Source organism: Hyaena hyaena, unplaced genomic scaffold (assembly GCF_003009895.1).
Source record: "Hyaena hyaena isolate Hyena2069 unplaced genomic scaffold, ASM300989v1 scaffold_591, whole genome shotgun sequence".
Classification (NCBI taxonomy): domain Eukaryota; kingdom Metazoa; phylum Chordata; class Mammalia; order Carnivora; family Hyaenidae; genus Hyaena; species Hyaena hyaena.
Genome location: NW_024081224.1, coordinates 233219 through 252292, shown reverse-complemented (window position 1 = coordinate 252292; position 19074 = coordinate 233219). Strand labels below are relative to the sequence as shown.

The window sequence follows — 19074 nt, the reverse complement described above, 5'->3', positions numbered from 1 at the left end:
TCATCTACAAAATAGGCATGACAGTACCAACGCGATAGGACTGGAAGGGTTTATGAGATCTCTCACCAGGTGCTTATTTACCATAAGCCTGACCCATAGCGTTCAATAAATGTTCTTATTGTGTTCTTTGGTCTGGCGTTCGGGGGGGCGGGGCATGGAATGAGGGTTAGTGGGTAAAGCGAGCCGAGCAAGGATTCTGTATGCTCAAAAATTAAAGCGTAACCACAAGCCAGCGACCCTTAGGTAACCAATACCTCTCCCGAGGAGGCCCAGCCTCTGGCCTTTCTAGCCGTGTTGACTCTGTGGTAGCAAACCATAGAGTAGCGGAAGTGGCCCGTCCCCTTCCTCTCTCGAGCCAACGGCTTGGCGAAGCTTCTGGGGACTTCTCTGGCGCGGGGAATTGTGGGGTTGTTGGGCGGCCCCGACGCGGAGAAGAGAGGAGTAGCGGTCTACTGAATAAGCTTCCAAAATGATGGTGAGTGGCTTTTCGCCTATCTGTCGCCATCCGCTGCCATCCGGCCCATGGGTAGCACCGCCCGGCCGGGATCTGTTCCACAGATTCCTCCGCTGCCTCCTGACTGTGCCTTTGCCCCGACCCCCTGTCTATGGGCGACCCCGGCCCGCCGCGGCCTGTCTCGATCGGAGCATGGACCCAGGGCGAGGACTTTGTGGGGCCGGAGGGAAGGCGCTGGTGTGGCCGCCTGGGGACTACAAGTCCCAAGCTGCTTTGGGGCCGCAAGCCGACTAAGGGTCCCCAGTTTTTGGAGCCCCCCCCCCACAGTTGTAACCTACATTGAACGAGTCCCGACTTGAGCGTGCATATGCGGTCGGCGGGCCGACTTGGAAACACTGGTTGCCTGGGGGAAACATGGCATGCAAAAACGTGTGCTTCCTGGAACCGGCAGAGGCAGCGTGGGGACCTTGTGTTGGGCTGAGCCGAAGGGCTCAACTAGGGTTGTTTGCCGGTCCGCCTGCTGCCGCGTTCAAGTAGGAACAGACTTGGTTTGCACTTTAACACTCGTTCATTGCTTAAGTAAACGCGTTATTCAGTGCCTGCTGAATGTACCGTACCCAGCTCCTCAGCCGGGAGAATGGGCAGGGCAGATGGGGACAACGGCAAAGGTGGAAGGACCCGGGCTCCGACTCCAACCCTGTCTTGCCCTTCGGGATTTGGCATCAGACCAGGCTTTTCTAGCTGACCACCTAACCCCGGGGTTCGTTTTCTTGAATTGGGGGTGTTGATGAATCCTGCAGGCCTCCCCACACCCCGGTTCCGCATCATCTCTGTGTCATCTCAGAGCTGTAGATAACTTCCATGGATCCCCAGCCTCCCGCTCTCTCTTGAGTTGTTATTGAACAGGGCCTGCGTTGAAGGAGGCGTGGGAGGCAAAAACCGACTGAGATAACTGCTCAGTGCCCTATAGTGCACTTGGCAGTTGACTCATTTGGTCTCTCATTCAGAGGAAGTTCTCTGTTCTTTTCTGGCTTGCTGCTGCTTCCTGCCCTGGTAGATGTCAAGCTGACACATGTGAGGTGTTCTGTTACTGAATGCCCTATGAATCCAATTGTACTCATGATAGAAGGAACCTAGGAGTTATCCGTACTTTCTCCCCTTTAGATCTACAGCACTGCCCTTTTTCAGTCCCTCTAAAGCATTACCTATTCTTGAGGTTGCCTCCCTCTTCTGTGCAGAGTCAGCAGAGCCCTGAGAGTAAGGGCTCTGGAGCCACACTGAATGCCTCTGAATGTAACTGAGCTGGGCCACCTACTAGGTGTGTGACTTTGAGCATGTTATTAAATTTCTGGCCTTCAGTGTGTTAGAGGGGATTCATTGAGCTAATACATATGAAGTGCCCAGCATGAGGTAAGCACTCAGCAAACTTTAGCTGTTCTGCTAGGTGGTGGTTGGTTTCCTTTCCTCCCTGTAATCTTTCCTGCTGACAAGGCTACCATAAGAGTTTGGGTTGGCATTGAAAGAACTGAGGATCAGAACCAAGGTTCTTCTGTCTGATGATAAAACCCTTCACTGGGCAATGTCCGCCACACTTGGGTTTTTCCTGAACTGACCCCTTTTTCTTGCTGTATTAGCTGTTTATATCTCTCCTTTTGGAATGTGAGACTTCTGTAGGGTCTAGTGTAGGGAACATGGAGAATGTGGGCAGCTGCTACCCAGCCCTACTGGCTTTATATTTAAGAACACTCTGTGGATTTAGTATCACCACACTGCCGGTGCTTTTCCAGAAATTAGAAGCTGGTGCTGTCTTAATTCATGATTTGTATGAAACACGTGCAAGTGTATGTAAAGTTGAATTTTCAGCACCATAAGCTGCTGTATATTGCTTTATATGTGGCCAAATCGAGACACTCCACAAATAGAGATTCCTATAGTCCTTACCTGTGGGAAGCTCATGCTTTAAGATGGATGGGGATCTAAAAATTATGCACAAGAGGAAGGAAAAACGGAATTATGGGATCCTCTGTTCAGGGTGCCCCTATTGGCTGCTGTTGAGAAAAGAGAAGAATTGGGGCTTTGGTGAATCACTGACCTGTTGATAAGAAACTGTTTTGTTTTTAAAAATGTCTCTCTGCATGTGTGTGTATGTGTGTGGTTTAAAAAAAATTCTTTTTTTTAATTACGTAAACTCTACAGCCAACGTGGCGCTCAAACTCATGACCTTGAGATCAAGAGTCACATGCTCTGCCAACCGAGCCAGCCAGGTGCCCCAAGAAAGTGGTTTTGATAGAAAGTGCCAGGGTAGCTCTTGTAAATAGGGGTACAGTTTGGAGGGAGGGGTGAGAAAAAAAATCTTCACACACATTGATGTTAGCCTGTTGGAGAAATGAAAATTTGTTGAAGGCAATAGGATGAGCTTGAGACACAAGCTAGTTTTTAATTACAAATGTAAGACTGGGGCAAGGATAGACCAAAGAAGCTTGGGGGCTGCCATGAGGAATAATTTAGCAGGACTAGGAGAAAGTGGGGCATTTGGAGGGGACACGTTTTTCCTTACAAAAGGTGGAAGAGGCTTGAAAGAAGGCTGGGAATATAAATGTATCTCTTGCCGCCAGACCTGGGACACTGGTGGAAGGGAAGGAATTTTCCCTTCAGCTGGTACCTGACACCAGATTTAGGGGGTTATCTGACAGGCATTCTTACTAGAACTGCTTTTTTTTTTTTTTAAGTTTAGTATTTTGAGAGAGAGCACGTACAAGCAGGGGTGGGGCAGAGAGAATCCCAAGCAGGTAGGCCCTGTGTTGTCAACATGGAGTCTGATGTGGGACTTGACCTCAAACCGTGAGATCATGACCTGAGTGAGACAAAGTCTAGAGTTGTGTACTTAACCGACCAAGCCACCTAGGCGTACTGTCACCGGCATTCTTTAAAAAAAAAAAAAAAGTGTTCATTAGAAAAAATTTGAAACAAAATAAAATATAATACAAAGCATCAGAACCATGTTTATTTCTACTCTCTTTTACATTAGCATTTGTCGTGCATCTTTCCAGCCCCTTTTTATGCTTTTACATATTATATTTTGCCTCTTATTTTCTCTCTCTATATGTTTTATGTAGATAAAATGTAAATAAGAGTGTGCCGTTCGTGGGGGCACCTTGAGTGGCTCAGTTGGTTAAATGTCCTGTTCTTGGTTTTGGCTCAGATCATGATCTCTCTGTGAGATGGATCCCCGCATTAGTGCAGGGCTTTGTTAGCGCTGAGCCCTTTTGGGATTCTCTCTCTCCCTCTCTCTGACCCTCCCCCACTCAGGCATGTGCGCTTGCGCTCTCTCTTCTCTCTCAAAATAAATAAACATTAAAGAAGAAAATGCCATTCCATGGGGCGCCTGGGTGGCTTAGTCGGTTAAGCGTCCGACTTTCGCTTAGGTCATGATCTCGCGGTTCGTGGGTTCGAGCCCCGCGTTGGGCTCTGTGCTGACTGCCAGCTCAGAGCCTGGAGCCTGTTTAGTCTATGACCTCCCTCTCTCTCCGACCCTCCCCTGCTCATGCTGTCTCTCTCTCTCTCCTAGAAATAAATAAAAACATAAAAAAAAAAAAATTAAAAAAAAAAGAAAATGCCATTCCTCTGCTAAAAGCTTTTCCAGGCCTTCCTTTTGTAGGAATAAAATCTACACTCCTTACCGTGATCTACAATTGAGTATGTGATCTGGTTCTCGCCTCCCTCTTCAGCCCTGTTCCAGTCTCTCCTATCCCTACCCTCCTGCTGCACTGGCCAGAGGAGTTGAGCTTTTTCAGGAATTGCCCAGCGAATATGGGGTCAGCCTCATCAGTCACTTGACTTCCTGGTGTGTGAATCCCTGACTCCTTATTGTTGAGTTGAGACAACCTTGTGTTTTCCTTTCCTGCTCAAATACCTGGAAGTACCCGCAGGGGTGGGCATGGGCAGTGGCTTTCAAATTCCGTATTGCAATCTGTGGTAAGAAATAAATTTTAAGTCACAGCCTAATAGTACACCCATAGCATAACAAGTTTTAAAACAATTTTTACCTTTACTGTATTGTTTCACACATACAAAATTAGTCACAAACACAGGGAAGACTGAGTCTGGTTTATGAGCTCATCTCTGAAGGCACGGGTTTTGATACAAACTCTAGTTTGCTAAGCTGAGGAATTACTGTCAGTGCTAATGGCCATCGTAACAAAGGCATCTAAGCAGGCCTTGTCTTCCCAGAGTTTCTAAAGCAGGTCTGCCAATTACGCCTCTGTAGGGATGGTGGCTGTTCCTGAGGCTAGCATGCAAAATAGAGAAACTTCGGAGGGACATTTGATTGGAGCTGGGTCACAAGGAAGCTCTGTGGAACCAGCATGAGAATGGAAACAGTGCTGTATGAATTAGACTTCTCGTTTTGTGAGGCGGGCAGACATGCTGCTTCCCTTCTCTCCAGCTGAGCATTGTTGGTAAAGCTGCCTGCCTGGGCACCTCCAGGACACCACCTGAAGCTGCAGGCGCCTGTGCTTTGCATCAGTGCCCCATCAGCTTCTTTCTGATTAAGCTGTAATGCAGATAAGTGGTTGTTTTGCCAGAGGGTGAACACTGGGCTTCTTCCTCCTGTGCTGTGACCTAATTCTTCAACATAGGGAATAGTGTCAGATGTTGAAAAAGCTATGCTTGTTCAGCTGAGTGCCGGGGAACACAGGATTTGATTTTGTTCTTTTAGACTAAATCATGCTACTCATCACCATTTTCTAGCACACCTGTGGGGTATGCTATAGATGTGGCAGTATCTCTGGATGTAGAGGCTGATGGACAGCCTCTGTGTGATGGACAGTGGGAATATGGGTGGTTTATAAAAATTTCTTTAATGTTTATTTATTTTTGAGAGAGGGAGAAAGAGTGTGAGTGGGGGAAGGACAGAGAGAGAGGGAGACACAGAATCTGAAGCAAGCCCCAGGCTCTGAGCTGTCAGCACAGAGCCCGACGTGGGGCTCGAACTCACAGACTATGAGATCGTGACCTGAGCAAAGGTGGACACAACTGACTGAGCCACCCAGGCACCCCTGGAATATGGTTTTTAAAGGCCTTCAGAGGGGTGCCTGGGTGGCTCAGTTAGTTGAGCATCCAATCTCGATTTTGGCTCAGGTCATGGGCTCAGGGTTGTACGTTCAAACCCTGAGTCAGGCTCTGCGCTGGGTATGGAGCCTGCTCTCGTACTTGTGCTCCCACATGCTCTCTCTCTCTCTAAAATAAAAAAAATAAATAAAAAGAAGGCCTCCAGGTATTTCTTTTATGAGAGATGGGACCATTTTTCCTTTCTCTTCCCTCCTTGAATTTCATTATAATAGATGATTATTAAAAGCAGTCAATTGCTCTTTCATCTGTAGCCCACACCAGTTATCCTGTTGAAAGAGGGGACCGACAGCTCCCAAGGCATCCCCCAGCTTGTAAGTAACATCAGTGCCTGCCAGGTGATTGCGGAGGCTGTAAGAACTACCCTGGGCCCTCGTGGCATGGACAAGCTGATCGTAGATGGCCGAGGTAAGTCTGCAGGGTTCCTCAGGCCACGGTGCAGAAGAGGAGACTCCTGGGGAGTGCTGGGGCTAGCAGAGTTAGTATAAGAAATTCAACTGCTTTAAAGGTCTCTGAGGGGTTGCTCACTTGGAGACCGTTCCATTTCATACATTGTCCTGAATGCTGAACCCTATGGCGGCAGTACATGGAAGAAGTGGGCTCAGGAGCCTGTTGCCTCGTAGAGAGATGCTGCCTGGAAACATGAAGGAGAACTGAGTTACCTTTGGTCATTCCCATTGTATCATGTTACCAAGACAGAGAATTCCCCCTCGTGTTTTAGTGTATTAACTGACAGTGAGACAAGAGTAGGTATCAGCTTTGTTAATACCCAGATGGTTTCTCATTCTCATTTAGTATTTTCCACATCCGGTTCGAGGTGTGCTAAGTGCTGATCAGAGAAAACCAGGAGCTTAATGGTCTTTGAAAACTTGTGATTTTTAGAAAGTGACCCTTTGTGCACAGAGCTAAATCTATAAAAAGATCAGTTCATTTATGCCATAATCTCCTCTGCCCCATCCCAATAAAGTATACATGGGCTCCAAGTCCAACTGGAGAAAAGGTCTTTAAATTTTTCCTTTGTGTTTGTTCCTTTTAAGGCAAAGCAACGATTTCTAATGATGGGGCCACAATTCTGAAACTCCTTGATGTTGTCCATCCTGCAGCAAAGACGTTGGTGGACATTGCCAAATCCCAAGATGCTGAGGTGGGAAAATCAGGCATTTGTGTTTGAATGAAGGTTGAGACACACGCCTGCTTGCTCCTTTGCTATTCTGTCTTCAACATTTTTTGATTTTATATCTAAAATTATGATTTCATAAGTAGTACATGCTTGTAAAGTATTTAGATGGAATTCATAATCTTTTAAAATTCATGCTTTTCCACTACATGTGGAAGCTGAGATCTTAGGACCAGGCTCATATACAGTGATTCCTTTTAGTTACCTGGTAAATAGTTGAACCTCTCATGTGTTAGTCCCCTTATAAGATGGGCTGGAAACTTTAAAGTTTCCAGTTTATCTTTTTTTTTTTTTTTGCTGGTAAAATAATAGCTAACATAAAATTTACCGGGTTAGCTTTTTTTTTTTATACAAGACCTGAGCTTAGATCAAGAGTTGAGCTACCCAGACACCCCTCACTTTAGCCATTTTTAAGTGTACAATACAGTGGCATTGACCAGCCTGTCTTTTAAAACATTTCTAACCCTGGAATCTTGATACTAAATGTTGAAATGGGTTTGCATTTTAGAGTATTACAGATAGGTTCTGAAGTTATATAAAAAGGTTTATTAGGACCCAGATAGCCTGTAAAACAGTATGACTTCTACAAAATTAGAGTGGAAAGAGTCTGGCTTTTACCTGTCATTGACTAAAACCTTTCTGGCTAGGAATTTGGCCACGGAAACCCTTTACCACAGCAACACTCTTTCCTTCCTTGAGAGTCCCTCTTATTACACAATGGACATAAGTGAGTTGAATATAAATTTCTGCCAGATCAGAGGTGAACTAATTTCTAGCTCTTCTCACTCATGAAAAATAGGGTTTAGATCCCATTGTAGAATATTACTACATTAGAAAGGTTAGCAGACTAGTGATCTGTCTATTCCAAACAGTGTTTAAAATATAAAGGACTTGGGCTGGTCCTGGAAGGTTTGTTTTAGTAGGATTTGGCTGAAAATTATCTTTATGTAAACTCCTCTAGTACTTTGTGCTCCTTGAAGAATATTTGTCTCATGCCTCTTGGGACTGTGGTTGCTTGAGACAGACACATAAGCATTGTACTGTAATCATGGTTTGGGAGTGTCTTACTCATGCACTTCCTGTACAAAATAATTTCTTGTTATCTTGATCTGTATATATGATTTTGTATCCTGAGGAACTTTGTCAAAATCAGCCCTCTTTGGAGAATGGGCCTGGCTGGGGAATTCATTTTGTAGCCCAGAGCCATTTGATGGTGTGGAAATCTAACTATTGGCACCCTCCTTGTACTTTTTGCAATCACCTATGCTTCCAGAAAAAGCATCTCACGCCCATTTAAACAGTCCCTAGTTTAAATCGGTAGGTTGCCTAAAAATTTTGGGCCTAATCCCTCTCCATGCATTAATGTGATGAATTTCCTGTCTTCCTCTTGCAGGTCGGTGACGGCACCACCTCCGTGACCCTGCTGGCTGCAGAGTTTCTGAAGCAGGTGAAACCCTATGTGGAGGAAGGTTTGCACCCACAGATCATCATCCGAGCTTTCCGCACTGCCACCCAGTTGGTATGGGAATACTGCCTACCTTAGCCTTGTGTTTCTCTTAGGATAATACCTTTAGCAGGGTAGAGAGCGACGTAACAGGGTTCCTTGGACGTTTTCTCAATTCTCCCTACGAAATCTCAGTTCTGCTATACGGTAGCTATTTGACCAGATATTTACTTAATTTCTTTAAGCCTCAGGTTTCCTGATTGACTCAGTAAGTGAGGTTTTTTTTGTTTTATCATAAAGTTCCTCATGGCACACATCTTGAGATCCTGCTTTTATTGACCTTTGATCCTCATTGTTTGATTTTAGGCAAGCCAGTCCCTCTAGGCTTTACTTTCTCCCTTAAATATCTCTGTTTCAGGGCAGTGACATGAGATCACATATGAAAATTGCTTTTGAAAAGATACTATTTTAATATACAGATATATGTATTCCATACATGTCTAATAATATATAAAGTGCTAGCAGTTGTCAGGGCTTATTTTCATAAACCAGAAAGAAGGTTTGGCCCAATCTAGTCCTTGATTGTTTCCACTCATTTGTTTTAGTGTTCCCTGCGTATTCAGAATTAGGTCCTGCAAATACCCTGATGATTCTTCAGAACTATACCTACTGTACATGTCACTGGGGGTTTGCTAAACTATAGAGATTTGTGTTTGTGGGCAGCTACAAGACTCAGAAGTGTTTCAACTGCAGAGTGGAAATGCTTAAGACTTGGAAGTAAACAGATTGGAGAGTGGCAAGAGAGAGTGGGACCCACCTCTCCAGTTTGCCTTTGGCACCAGGGACTCACTCGGCTTCTGTTCTTGGCAGGCAGTTAACAAGATCAAAGAGATTGCTGTGACCGTGAAGAAGGAAGACAAAGTGTAAGTTTGCAGTGGGCTTTGTCAGAGCCTTGACTTTTGTGGCCAAATTGGATGTAGAAGTGTGTTCCCACCCTATATGGGTCTGAGGCTATTTGGCTCTGCTAGACCTTTGGCTGCGCCCCAGCTCACGCAGCACAAAAGAGGCTGTACACTGTAGTTTTAAAGCTGTCACATATGAGGTCTTTGATTGCAGTCACCATCTGTCAATGATAATTTGCCCTAAAGATTGTGGAAGGTGAAGTTGATGTGGGCTGAGTTTAGACGCTAGAACAGAAGCCCCCTACACATTGCACTAGACTCAGTCGGGGGCTTTCCAGACCTTGACACAGGTCCTGCCCCTCCTTATGTCCCAGGGAGCAGAGGAAGCTGCTGGAGAAGTGTGCCATGACCGCTCTGAGCTCCAAGCTGATTTCCCAGCAGAAAGCCTTCTTCGCCAAGATGGTGGTGGATGCAGTGATGATGCTTGATGATTTGTTGCAGCTTAAAATGATTGGAATCAAAAAGGTGCAGGGTGGTGCCCTAGAGGTAAGCCTGCTACAGCCTCCCAGGAGGCTTCTGCTTTCATATTGACTCTTCACATAGGTTGGTACAGGAGATGATCACACAGTACAGGTCTAGAGAGAATGCGTGTTGAGCTAGAAGTCGAACTGGAGGTGTATCCCTCATACTGTCCCTGCAACCTGTGACTGTAGATACATTTTGTAATTTCTGTGGACCTCTATTTACTTGTCAGCAGAATGGCAGATTGAGCCGGTTGATTTTTAGAATCTTAGTGTAATGTGGGAGGGGATGGGGCTAGCTCCATCCAATAAATTGTTTATGACCCTCTCAGTTAATATGTCTGAGAAGTACTTCTCAGTCCATTCTTCTCTAAGTGAAATGCTCAGGCTCTCCCTTCTTTTATTCATTTATTTTGAATAGATGATACATAGTTCTAAATGTAAAAAGGGTCCTAAAGGAAAAAATAAATGTTCCATTCACCATTCCTGCCCCAGATACAGCCACTCCTACATGAGAGAGAGAGAGAGTGTGTGTGTGTGTGTGAGCAAGTGTGTGAGCAAGTGCTTCCAGAATTATCCTGTGCATCTGTAGGTACATATGTAAATACTGCTTTCCTAAACACAAGTGCTCATTTATCACACATAGTGTTCTTTAACTCAATTTTGTCCATTTAACAATTTATTTTTTTTAATGTTTGTTTATTTTAGAGAGAGAGTGCAGAGTGCAAGCCGGGGAGGGGCAGAGAGAGAGGGAGACACAGATTCTGAAACAGGCCCCAGGCTCTGAGCTGTAGGCACAGAGCCCACATGGGGCTTAAACTTGTGAACCATGAGATCATAATCTTAGCTGAAGTTGGACACTCAACTGACTGAGCCACCCAGGTGCCCTTAACAATTTATTTTAGAATTTGATCCATATCAGCATGTGGGTCTTTTCATTCATTGCTGCCCAAAAGACCTTTTTGTCATGCTAGGACTGTTACGTGTCTGTACTGTCCATTTTATGGTAGTCACTAGCCATGTGTGGCTACCAAGCACTTGAAATGCAGTTAGTATGACTGAGGAGCCATGTTTTTAATTTAATTTTTATTTATTTAATTTAAATAGCAACATGTGGTTCATGGCTACTGTGTTGCAGAGTATAACCGTGACTTGTTCTTTTTAACACAGCAGTATCTGTCTGGAAGCATTCTCTTGGTATCTCCATGCTACCTTGGCCCTTCTCCACTATGACCTGCCCTACTGCTTACTTTTCTCTATTTTGGTGACTCGGCTTGAAGGGATTTAGATGGGGCAAGACCTGCTTGAAATATTACAGCCTCGCCCGGCCCTTCACTCTCTGTTCTTTGACTTTTACCCTTCTAAGTTGTATTCCCACTCTGTTGTCCTTCCTCCTGTCATGGCACATGTCAGTGGACTGAGATTCTCTTTATGTAATAAAGCCGTGAGGAATTTGGAAGTCATCTGAGTTATTCCCCTGTCTCTGGTCCCAGGTACCAGTGCTTTTTTGGCCCATCATGGCTTACTGACTTTGTCTTTACCCACTATTTTGGTAGCAATCGTCTCTCTTCTCCTGGGCCTTGCTATTTCCCTGGACTCTTGAGATTAGATTGGCCAGTTCACTCAACTAGGGATCAAAAATAATAATTTGGTGGGGGCGCCTGGGTGGCTTAGTCAGTTAAGCATCCATCTTCAGCTCAGGTCATGATCTCACAGTTCATGAGTTCAAGTCCTGCATCAGGCTCTGTGCTGACATCAGAGTCTGGAGCCTGTTTCAGATTCTGTCTCCCTCTCTCCCTGCCCCTCCCCCACTTATACTCTGTCTCTTTTTCTCAAAAATGAATAAACATTAAATTTTTTTTTTAAGTAATAACTTGGGGCATCTGTATGGCCTAGTCGGTTGAGCATCTGACTCTTGATTTCATCTCAGGTCATGATCCCAGGGTCATTGGATCAAATCCTGTGTCAGGCTCTGCGCTGAGCGTGGAACCTTAAAATTCTCTTCCAGTCTGCCCCTCTCACTCATTTGTGGACTCACTCTCTCAAATAAAATAAACAAAACTAATTTATCTAGTGAGAAAGCCAGGGGTTCCAACCCACTTTCCTCAGACTGTTCCACATTCCTTAAGTGCATGTAAAACTTTTAACACAACCTAATGCACAGAATTCAGTAAATAGTAGTAGTAATTATTTACTTATTCTCAGGATTAATAAAACTTTCTGATCTATATCTTCAGTTCTTATCTCTCCTTTGAGCCTCATGCTGTTGTATCTGCTACTGAACTAACTCATTATCTCATTCTCCAAACCTGTAACATTTTCTGTGTTCCTTGACTACTTGGTATCACCACCATTGACTCAGTCACTCACCAAAAACCCAGGATCATCTTTGAAAATCTTTCCCAGCTCCTCACAACCCTTCAATTACCATTGTCTCATTTTGCCTACCAATTTACTGTTTATTTCTTCAAGCTATCTTTTTACTTATTCCCAAGACCATTGTCGTGGCAGTGGTCACCCTTACCCCAGTCTGACATCCCCTTAATCCTATTTTCTGTTGCAAGGTGAAGTTCCACAATTTACTCTGTCCTGTGTGTAAAGCCTTTTGGGATTCCACATTGCATACAGGACAAGAGGCCAGTCTTAGCAGAGCCTGTAAGATTCTCCTAAACTGGCTTCTGCCCTCTACTTTATATTCCTGCAACTACAAATGCACTCTTTGATGCCACACCACACTGCCTTTGCCTCTTGGGAACATCTTTTCCCTTTTCTGTTTGATTTTGGCTTCTCTTAATTTATCTCAGGCATCACCCTTTAAGAGGCTGTGGATTTGAATGATGGACGAATGTGTTCACTGATAGATGACAGTATTCTAGGTTAGCACTGGCAGAGTATGTAGAGGTATTGAACTGAGATACCCTTTTTTATTGAGTGGAAAATGACTTGGTCATTTAGTAAGAAAGAGACCTGAGATTTGGATCCCAGGCTTCAGATAGTCCTGAAGTCAGTCCCAAGTGCGACATGCTTTCTTACTATGCCCTGCTATTAAATCCAGCCTATGGGAAGCTCATGCTTTGAGGGACTGAGATGTAGGAAGCCACAATGGTGGCTTGGGAACTGTACAGGGAATTTCTGACTCTTAGGATCTTTTGGCTTCATCTCCTGCCAAGCAGCAGCACCTAGGATACTACGCACAGGAATGTGCCTAGACGTGTCCAATAGAAGACTAGGGTGGTGAGTTGGGATTGAAGGGCACTGTACCTTATTCATAAATGCCCTATTCCTGGCCAGGCACTGTCGGTAAATACATTCCTGTTTTGAAGACCAGTCTTAGAGAATAGCCCAAACAGGCCTTCCCCTTGCTTAGTCACTATAAGCTGAATGATTTGTTTTCTTTATGTTGAAGGGATAACCAAAATATACTTTGTATTTATCCCGGCTTTTATGAACGTGGAAAGGCTTTGTCATAACAGTGAAATAAAGACATGGTTAACTCTTTGAGGTTCACGTGAATGGACACATTAGTCTAGCACAGCACTAGCTTGATTTCATTTCATGCCAGTGACTGAACTGTTGACTGTTTTTTTTTTTTTAAACAGGAGTCCCAGCTCGTAGCTGGCGTTGCGTTCAAGAAGACTTTCTCTTATGCTGGGTTTGAAATGCAACCCAAAAAGTACAGTAATCCAACGATTGCTCTTTTAAATGTTGAACTTGAGCTGAAAGCTGAGAAAGATAATGCTGAAATCAGAGTCCACACAGTTGAGGTAGGCCCCACCAGCTGGCCAGAGGCATGGAGATGGTCCGTGTTCTAGGCCAAAGTCTTGGGTCTTCGTGGCTCTCTTGGGCCCAGCTCTGTTTCTCAGGCTCTTTATGAGCCCCATTCTCTTCCTGTCCCCTTGGACATATTGATGTCCAAATACCAGGCCCACTTCTTTTCTCCCTTTTCTCTCTGTGAGTGACCGGGACCTGAGGAGACCTGCTTGGATAGGGAAGACCTGCTAAAATAGTCTCTGGCCCCAGGGCAGGGGCTGCCAGGGACCCTCCACCCATCCACTGAGCCCAGTGTTTTGCTTCCTCTTATTTGGGCAAATGAGGGCGCCTCTCCTATCCTGGGTCCCTCACTGTAGGGACAGGTGTGCTCCCATCACTGATAATACCAAGGCTGTCTCTGGAGGTAGCGGTGTCACCCAGCTATAAGCAGGTGACGTTGGGTAATGTGTCACCAAAACACAGTGGCCTCTGAGGGAAAGGGATCTTGGAACTGGGAACTCCATGGGTGCAGCATCTCTGAGGAATCTAGAACTCTGCCAAGCTGAACTCTTCCTTACACCTTGGCATGCCAGCTGTGGAGAACTCCCTATCCTGGGGTTTCTTTCTGCTTTGGTGGTTGAAAGTTTAAGGTGATTCCTGAGTTATCACGCTAGGGTCCTTGTTACTTAGACTGAGGAGAGGCTATTCTGTTTACCCTTTTCCATTCTCAAATAAATCAGCATGTTTGATTTTGGGGAGTATATTTTAGCCTGCCATATATGCTTATCTTCCTCCTGCCCGCTCCCCCCCAGAGCATCCTTATATCCTTATCCTTTTCTGGGTCTCTCTTCAGGATTATCAGGCAATTGTTGATGCTGAGTGGAACATTCTTTATGACAAGTTAGAGAGGATCCATCGTTCCGGAGCCAAAGTCGTCTTGTCTAAACTCCCCATCGGAGATGTGGCCACCCAGTACTTCGCCGACAGGGACATGTTCTGTGCTGGCCGCGTGCCAGAGGAGGATCTAAAGAGGACAATGATGGTAACTAAACATTTGCGGGCTGCTGCTTGGCTTTTGTGGCCCTGGGTGGGGGGTTCATTTACTGCTGGTACTGCTGGAGCGCACTGTCAGCTTGGCCTGTGACTCCAGGCCTGAAGCATCCCCGTCCCCGTGTGCACGTGCTCAGTGTAACCAGAGCAAGTCAGGAAATCTGATTGGTGAGGGAGGGAACCTAGCGGTAATGCTCTGATCAGCTAGAACAGTTCACCTCCTGATGTTTTCAGCCAGGTTTCCCCTTTTTCTTTTTGAGCATCTCACCAAGACATGTTAGGTCTAAAGCACGGATCCTAACTTTACTTGCTGGGCCCAAGGCACACGAGTTTGGGGGAGTGGGTGTTGGGGGAAGTAAAAGGTCACCATTTCCTTTTAACTAGGCTTGCTTGCCCTTCATATGTCTTTATTCTGTTTTGTTTTCTCTTTTATGGGGCTAAATGTGAGAGTAGGTTATCCAGGCAGGGGGTCCTGGGGCATTGTGGCAGGGTCTAGCCTGGGAATTGGCTTTTGAGACTAGGTGGCAGGAAACTCTCTTCTGGTTTCATGTGAAGGTGATCTTACCTTCTTGTGCTCCTTAGGCCTGCGGAGGCTCCATTCAGACCAGTGTGAATGCTCTGTCAGCAGATGTGCTGGGCCGCTGCCAGGTTTTTGAGGAGACCCAGATTGGGGGCGAGAGGTAAGCCATGGGCCTGGGTGGCCTGCTGGTGGAGCTCATGAGACCCGCTGGAGTCTGGCCTTCTGCCGTCTTTTGGGTGTGGCATAAGTATATATCTGTACGTATATACACACACGCACGTGCCACTCTTTTTTGAGGTCTCACCTTCTGAGACATAAAGAACTCAGATATAAAGTGTTTCAGGAGAGCAGAAGATCAAGTTGGGTCTAAAGTCTGACTCCACGGTATTTTATGGCCCAGGGGTACAGCCCCAGACCGTCCCCAAAACTCTTCAAGGAATAGGATTGGAAAATCTAGTGAGGAACAAAAGAGCAGCTGCTGAGTGTTGGGGAAACATGGTGAGGTCAGACACAGCAGGTTGGCAGCAGAAAGAAGTTCACATGTATGATTTGATCCTGGGTGTAGGTACAATTTCTTCACTGGCTGTCCCAAGGCTAAGACTTGCACTATCATCCTCCGTGGTGGTGCTGAGCAGTTTATGGAGGAGACGGAGCGGTCCCTGCACGACGCTATCATGATTGTCAGGAGGGCCATCAAGGTACTAGGCTGGGGGGTTCCTGGATCTGTGTGGTGAAATCTATCATATATAAGCTTCCCTGGGTGGCTGGTTAGCCCTGATTTGCCTTACAAATCATAGAGAAACAGTCTCAGTCTCTCAAAATAGGTCATCCTGCCTTAAAGCCTAAGACCTAAGACTTGTTCTCATGAGCAGACAGTGGAGCTACTGCCCTCAGCCATCCCAGTGATTGTACCGGTGTCCTCAAGCTACAAGGTGACCTTGGAGATGGTCAGAAACCGTAAGGTTCACCAGACTGAAGTTGGAGTGTGCTAGACAATAGCCACAGCTAGGCTTCCTGTGGTGTGGCTGGTCCAGATGGGCTGTAGCTGGACCTTGAACCACGGGCCTGTTAGCATTAAGAGGCGGATCTGGTCTCTGCAGAACGATTCAGTGGTGGCTGGTGGCGGGGCCATTGAGATGGAGCTCTCCAAGTACCTGCGGGATTACTCGAGGACCGTTCCAGGAAAACAGCAGCTGTTAATTGGGGCATACGCCAAGGCCTTGGAAATTATCCCACGCCAGCTGTGTGACAATGCTGGCTTTGATGCCACAAACATCCTCAACAAGCTGCGAGCTCGGCATGCCCAGGTGGGTCCTTCTCCTTGAGTCCGGGATTGGGTGCATGGGGCTAAATTTTGAGCGAGTGCTGTGCTTACTCAAGCTCCATATAGTGCTCAGGCCCAGTAACAGGGCTGCAACTAAACCCAGTACCGACTCAACTGTGCCACCTCTGAGGGCAGAGGGAAGGCCACGGTGCCAGGACTGGAGTCTCCAGAGTTTCTTCAGTGCTACCGAGAGTATAATCATAGCTCCTTATGGTGCCATCAGAGGAACCGGGGGGACCCTGCTGCCGGGTGGTCCAGCCATAGCACTACCATCTCTTAACTTGTGATCTCTCTGACAACTTAAATGTGTTCATTTGCTATTTAGCAAGCATTTGTTAGAGATATTTGTTACGTGCTCAGTACTATGACAGCAGCATTCAGTGATGTTGCTTCTGATTTGTGTTGGGATTTTAAGACTGTCCCTTCACTTCTTCCATCATCTGAAGTTGGGACTGATGGAAGCAGTGAGATAAGGGATGGGAAAGTGTTCCTCTTGAGAACCGTGGTATGATATACTCAGTCCTTGAGTGACTTGAGGACTGGGCCTCTGCAAAATATGGCATGTTGCCTGGAAGAGGGCCCAGAGCTTTTGTGTGAGCAGCGTGTCTAGGGTTTGAAGCGGGTGGTCGTTAGGGGCACGGGTGGGAAGAGAAGACGTGCACTTACAGGTTCTTTGTGTGATGCCTTTTTCCTCAGGGAAACGCTGGCAAGTTCAGAATATGAGGTTTCCTAATGATCTTGAGTCTTTGGGAGGATACGGAAGAAGAAACTTGAGAGAAGTTCCTTATTACTTCCCCTCTTTTCCTGCTCTTTCAGGGGGGCATGTGGTACGGAGTGGACATCAACAACGAGGACATTGCTGACAACTTTGATGCCTTCGTGTGGGAGCCGGCTATGGTGCGCATCAACGCCCTGACTGCAGCCTCTGAGGCTGCCTGCCTTATCGTGTCGGTAGATGAAACTATCAAAAACCCTCGCTCAACAGTGGACGCTCCTCCAGCTGCGGGCCGGGGCCGGGGCCGGGGCCGCCCCCACTAAGAGGCACCCCACCCCTCACACGAGTGGCTGGTGGGCTGGCTGCAGGGTATGCTCACTCTCCCTGTCTGGGTTAGTTGGTATTACAAGGAAGGGGTCAGAACTGGCCCAATCTGTTCTCACGGAGGTTATTTAAATAAAACTTGAGGCTTAGAATTCACTTTGCAAATTATTTGGGCACAGGACTTTTACTGATAAATGTCTTGACTCTGGCTCAGGATTTTACTTTTGTACATACTCACCTGACAGATGGAAAAAATTTTCTTCTTTCCTGTTGGACTGAGTCCTCAACAGCTTCTGGACGTTAAGGCAGAGAGTGGGTCCACTCTGCCAGCAGAGAGCTTGCTTGAGGGACCTCCGTCCAGAAGTTTCACTTTGATTGCTCTCTTAGTCCCAGTGGTGGTTTGGGGGTGTGGAGGCCCTCCCTTTTTTTCTGTCATCATCTTGGTTAGCCCTGGCCTTAGCCAGGCAGTGCTCCGAGGAGGTCTGTGGTTTGAAGAAGTGTATTCTATTACCTTGCTTGCTCCTTCCACTTCCATACTCTGACTCAGTGTTCTGGTCTCTCTTACTCAAGATCTCAGGGTTGAGGGCTCTTGGAGGAATGTATAGAGAGGCCACTTCCCTTTAAATTCTGTAGTGAGGAGAGGTGGCCTCGGGGCACCTACATGGTCTTCTCAGATCCACCACCAGTGGTCTTGGGGGTTCCTTTTGCTTTCTTCTAACCAGGGGAGGTTTGGAATGACCACCAGATAAACTGGAAATCAGCAAGGTCTGCCTGCCTTCTCGTTCATGCTAGTCCTGAGAGCTGGCCTGCAGCTAGCTGTATAGTCAGGGACTGTTGAAGCTAGAGGTGAGTGACTATGTCAGACTGTGTCACTGAGCCATGGAAGCTTTTGCTGCCTGAAACTGGGAGGTGATTTAAAAAGAAAGTCCCTTGAGTCTGATCCCCTCTTGGTTAGATGGAATCAAACGCAGGGTGGGGTGGTGAGCAGGTCCAGACTATGGATCTGGCCTCCCTTCTAACTTGTTAGTCCCTGGGTAAACTAATTTTTCTGAGCCTCAGCTGCTGCTCTCTTTGTTAGGAACATAAAAATAGCTGGCTCAGAGTTATGGGTATAAAGGCTCATCTACTTGTTTGATGCTAGAGCCACTCATGGTTTAAGCCGAAGCACCTGGTCTTTTTGACTTTAAATCTTTCAAGACCTGAGTAATGCTCAGTGGGGCAACCTCATTTTGCAGAATGGTAGTCGAAGCCAGTGAAGGGCAATTTGGCCTCTCCCAGGCTAAAGCCTTACTGGCTTGCTAGAACTTCCAGCAGAGGATGGCCAAGCCGTTGAGGGACTAGACAGTGCCTGGTGCTCCAGTTGTCCTTAAAGATGGCCTCTTCCAGCTGAGTCAAAAACCCTGAAGTTTTTTGTCTGCGTGCAGACACTGAAAGAGAGTGAGCTGGGAGAAGGATAGTAACCTGCATGGCTTTCAGCAGTGTCTGCAGTCCTGACAGGTCTTCCTAATGCTTTATTCACTCTTTTCGATGCCATTCAGGTCATCCAGCCACTTCCTGCCTCAGTGCAATTTAGCTGCAGAAAGGCTTGGTGACACAGACGGACACAAACGGCCACCTGCCATTTACTTCCCTGGCAGATATTCCAGTTTCACCACCTTTTATTGGATACAAAGTCATAAGTTCTCTGATGCCCATGTGAGTCCTTTAAATACATAACACTCAGGTACATTCGGCACAGGGCATCTGTGGGTGACGTGGAGCAAAGT

At 46.3% G+C, this 19074-nt stretch overlaps 1 protein-coding gene across 1 annotated transcript; it reads left to right on the top strand.

Annotated features, from left to right (window-relative positions):
* Positions 1-348: 348 nt before the first annotated feature.
* CCT7 (chaperonin containing TCP1 subunit 7) lies at positions 349-17464 on the top strand. The gene is made up of 12 exons (XM_039256895.1): positions 349-475; positions 5836-5989; positions 6619-6725; positions 8152-8277; positions 9073-9125; positions 9479-9650; positions 13225-13389; positions 14229-14417; positions 15008-15105; positions 15511-15643; positions 16046-16252; positions 17086-17464. Exons 1-12 carry the CDS (start codon positions 470-472, stop codon positions 17305-17307), a joined length of 1632 nt encoding a protein of 543 aa, XP_039112826.1. The 5' UTR covers positions 349-469; the 3' UTR covers positions 17308-17464.
* The last annotated feature ends 1610 nt before the right edge of the window (positions 17465-19074 follow it).